This window comes from Hordeum vulgare, chromosome 6H, assembly GCF_904849725.1.
Source record: "Hordeum vulgare subsp. vulgare chromosome 6H, MorexV3_pseudomolecules_assembly, whole genome shotgun sequence".
Lineage (NCBI taxonomy): Eukaryota > Viridiplantae > Streptophyta > Magnoliopsida > Poales > Poaceae > Hordeum > Hordeum vulgare.
In genome coordinates this window covers 420,779,461-420,783,651 of record NC_058523.1, presented here as the reverse complement: position 1 = coordinate 420,783,651, position 4,191 = coordinate 420,779,461, and the positions used below count along the sequence as shown (strand labels likewise).

At 58.1% G+C, this 4,191-nt stretch overlaps 1 protein-coding gene across 1 annotated transcript; it reads left to right on the top strand.

Moving 5' to 3' along the window:
* Window positions 1–1,245: 1,245 nt before the first annotated feature.
* Window positions 1,246–3,853, top strand: LOC123402818 (FT-interacting protein 3-like). The gene has a single exon (XM_045096777.1). It carries the CDS (start codon window positions 1,362–1,364, stop codon window positions 3,693–3,695), a length of 2,334 nt encoding a protein of 777 aa, XP_044952712.1. The 5' UTR covers window positions 1,246–1,361; the 3' UTR covers window positions 3,696–3,853.
* The last annotated feature ends 338 nt before the right edge of the window (window positions 3,854–4,191 follow it).

Here is a 4,191-nt window from a genome sequence, read left to right as displayed (position 1 = left end):
TGACCCACGTGACGTAAAGAATTCACAACTCGGCCCGAAAAGATTTCATATTTTGACCCTTTTAGAAACGCCAGAAGCCGTGGCGTTGCTGCGGCACTTGGAAACACCAGTCAAGTGTGGCGTTTCTGGTCCATATTCAAACGCCAGTCCACCGTTGCGTTGCAGTCAAAATAGAAACGCCAGGATTGTTGGCGTTTCTAGTCACGCGCAAAACGCCATTGACAATGGCGTTTCAGCCTGCCTTTTTATTCATGCCGGTCTTTTCCGGTGCGGCGCGGGACTGCTCAACGGTGGCAACACAGGGCAAGGCCGTAGCAGCGCAGGCGCCCCGCACTGCGCTGCACGGTTGGTAAAATAAAGAGGCCCGAGGCTGCAGGCTACACTGCACTGTAGAAACCTCGCCCTCGTGTCTCGCAGCCGGAGCGAAATCCGCGGACGTGCCCCCCACGTGTCCGTCCGTGTAGAACCGAAGGCGCATGCATCACCAAGTGGCTAGCTGCTGCCTCGCCTAGCTGAGGATTCAGAGTTGTGTAGTCCTACCTAGCATGTGTCCACACCACCTCCACCTCCTGCTGCGCTGCGTGCGTGCAGCAGCGGTCAGGGGCAGACCCGAGGGCCGAGGCGTGCAGGCGCATCTGTAGGCAGGCTGAAACGCCATCATCAATGGCGTTTTGCGCGTGGCTAGCAACGCCAACATCCCTAACGTTTCTATTTGGACCGAAACGTAACTGTAGACTTACGTTTGAATATGGAACAGAAACGTCACGCTAGACTGAATTTTCTAAGTATCGCTGAAACGACACGATTTCTTTTTTAAAAGGGTCAAAACGTGAATTTTTTTCGGGAAGAGTTTGTTTTATGAATTCTTTACGTCACCCGCGTCAAAACAGTGAATTTCTCCATCTATGGACTGAACGTAAACTTCTGATGTTCTTTATACTGTCTTGCGAGTTGACGAATGGATAAAAGAAACTAGGTTCCTAACTAATCTGCCCTGGCAAGCTCGAACTAACCCAAACTTCCAAGCATTACGCGCCAACGTGGTTGTTAATCTTGTTGATCTGCCAGGCACACACTATGGTCGTTACTCTGCTGAAGTTATGCACCAACATGGTAATGCGGCTACTTCCTACTCTGAACAACTAAACTCAACTAGATGGCCCAGCGTCCCACAGCAAACACACCAACCGTGTCGATAACCAACCCAAAAGGCATGCATGCACGACGTCGCCGCCGTTTGGTGGCCAGATCGCGGAACGCACATAATTAAGAGCGCGCGGCCTCCTCACTGAGTCACTCGGTCAGCATCAATAGCTCATCTGATCCCCGGTCGCCGGAGGTAGCGCAAGTTTGCCGTTGCCATGGCCGGCGTCTTGCCGAGGTTTGACCCCTTCAGCCCGCTGCCGCCCTACGATGAGTTCGGGATTAAGGAGACGAGGCCCCGCCTCCCCGGCGGGCGGACCGGCGGGTACGACCTGGTGGAGAAGATGGAGTACCTCTACGTGCGCGTCGTCAAGGCGCGGGAGCTCAAGTGGAGCGGCGGCGAGTTCGACCCGCTGGCGGAGCTCAAGCTCGGGAGCTACTCCTGCACCACGCGCCACATCGAGAAGACCGTGGGCCCCGAGTGGAACGACGTGTTCGCCTTCTCCAGGGAGCGGCTGCAGGCGTCGTCCCTGGAGGTGTTCGTCCGCGGCCGGGGCTTCGCCAAGGACGAGTACGTCGGGCGCAAGCTCTTCGACCTGGGCGACGTGCCGACGCGCGTCCCTCCCGACAGCGCGCTCGCGCCCATGTGGCACCACCTCGTCGACAGGAAGGAGGAGCGCTGCGGGGAGGTGATGGTGGCCCTGTGGTTCGGCACGCAGGCCGACGAGTGCTTTCCGCTGGCCGTGCACGCGGACGCCGCCTTCGCCGTGGACGCCAAGCTCGCCGCGCACATCCGGTGCAAGCAGTACACGGTGCCGCGGCTGTGGTACGTGCGCGTCAACGTCATCGAGGCCCGGGACGTCACCCTCGCGGACAAGGCCCGCGTGGGCGAGCTCTTCGTGCGGTCGCGCATCTCGACGCAGGTGCTCAAGACCAGGACGTGCGTGTCCCGCCTGCCGTCCTACGGCTGGAACGAGGACCACCTGTTCGTCGCCGCCGAGCCGTTCGAGGACCACCTCATCGTCTCCGTCGAGGACCGCGTCAAGGTCGACAAGGAGGAGGTCATCGGCCACGTCCACATCCCCTTCACCGACTTCGAACGCCGGTGGGACACACGCCCGATTCGCCCAAGATGGTACAATTTGGTGCAGCCGGAAGGAGCCACGAAAATCGACAAGTTCTCTTGCAAGGTGAGCGTCCGGCTCTGCCTGGAAGGTGGGTACAGGGTTCTGTCGGAGCCCATACACTACCTGAGCGACGTCCGCCCGGCGGCCAGGGAGCTGTCGCACGGCCGGCCTCACATTGGCCTCGTGGAGCTCGGCATCCACAACGCCTTCGGCCTCAGCGCTCTATGTGCGCGCAACGGTCGGGGCTCCTGCGACGCCTACTGCGTGGCCAAGTACGGCACCAAGTGGTTCCGCACGCACACGGTGATCGACAGCCTCGCGCCGCGGTTCCACCAGCAGTGCTTCTGGGAGGTGCACGACCACTGCACCGTGCTCACCGTCGCCGTCTTCCACAACTGCCAGATCGGCGAGAAGGGCGGCCTCGTCACCGGCGACCCCGTCAAGGACGTCCTCCTCGGCAAGGTGCGCATCCGGCTCTCCACGCTCGAGGCCGGCCGCATCCACACGCACGCGTACCCGCTCATATCCCTCCACGCCGGCGGCATCAAGAAGATGGGGGAGCTCCATCTCGCCGTGCGTTTCTCGAGCACGACGACGCTGGGCCTGCTCCAGACGTACTCACGTCCGCACCTGCCGCCGATGCACTACCACTGCCCTCTGTCCGTGGTACAGCAGGAGAGGCTCCGGCTGGAGGCTGTGGCGGTCATCGCGCACCGGCTGGGCCGGATGGACCTGCCGCTGCGCCGAGAGTGCGTCGAGCACCTCTGCGAGGCGCACGGGCACCGGTGGAGCATGCGGCGCAGCAAGGCCCACTTCTTCCGCATCATGTCCGCGCTCGCGCCGCTGTTCGCCGCGATCAAGTGGTTCGTCGACGTGTGCCACTGGAGGGACCCGGTGACCACGGTCGCCGTGCACATCATCTACGCCATGCTCGTGTGCTGCCCCAACCTCATCCTGCCAACCTTCTTCCTCTACAAGTTCTGCCTGGGCCTGTGGAACTACCGGCGCCGGCCGAGGCACCCGTGGCACGTGGACACGAAGGTGTCACACGCCGTGACGGCGCACCTGGACGAGCTCGACGAGGAGTTCGACGAGTTCCCGACGGCGCGGCCCCACGAGGTGGTGCGCATGCGGTACGACAGGCTGAGGAGCCTCGCGGGCCGGATACAGGAGATGGTCGGCGACGTGGCGGCGCACGTCGAGCGCGCGAGGTGCGTGATGACGTGGAGGGACCCCCGCGCCACCACCATGTATCTGCTCGTCTGCTTGTGCCTTGCCGTGGTCACGTTCGTCGCGCCGTTCCAGGCGGTGGCGCTGCTTTCCGGGTTCTACCTGATGCGCCACCCGAGCCTCCGGCAGAGACTACCCGACGTGCCGGCCAACTTCTTCCGGCGCCTGCCCTGCAAGGTGGATTGCCTGCTTTAATCAGAGCACATTCTGGTTTGGTGCTCCTGTACTGCTGTTACTTGATCTTGATGTACTTAAAAAATATCGATTTCCTTGCATTATTGTATTGTTTTTTGAAAATAAGCATTGTTGCCTATCATTGCATTGATAGGGTAGAAGAGCAACAAGTGGGTACAATCTCTACTCCTAATTGCTCGCTTCGTAACAAGTGAGTATATGGGTTTTTTGGATACACGGGTTTTTTTGGTACGGTTATTTTTCGTCCCACCTCCCACCGTCCATTTTTATTGGTTTTTTTCATTAAAAACCAAATCCACCATTAAAGAGGAAGATTTTGTTTTATGCTTGCTTTGGCCGATGGTAGATAAAAGTTGTCATATATATATATATATATATATATATATATATATATATATATATATATATATATATATATATATATAACTTTCTGTACTCGTGTTTCATATACGCATTGGTTATACCTTTTTATCATTTTCAATATACTTCATTAAAT

What these genes read in the sequence shown, in the direction of transcription:
- LOC123402818 (XM_045096777.1), top strand. Translation starts at nt 1,362, where the DNA reads ATGGCCGGCGTCTTGCCGAGGTTTGACCCCTTCAGCCCGCTGCCGCCC.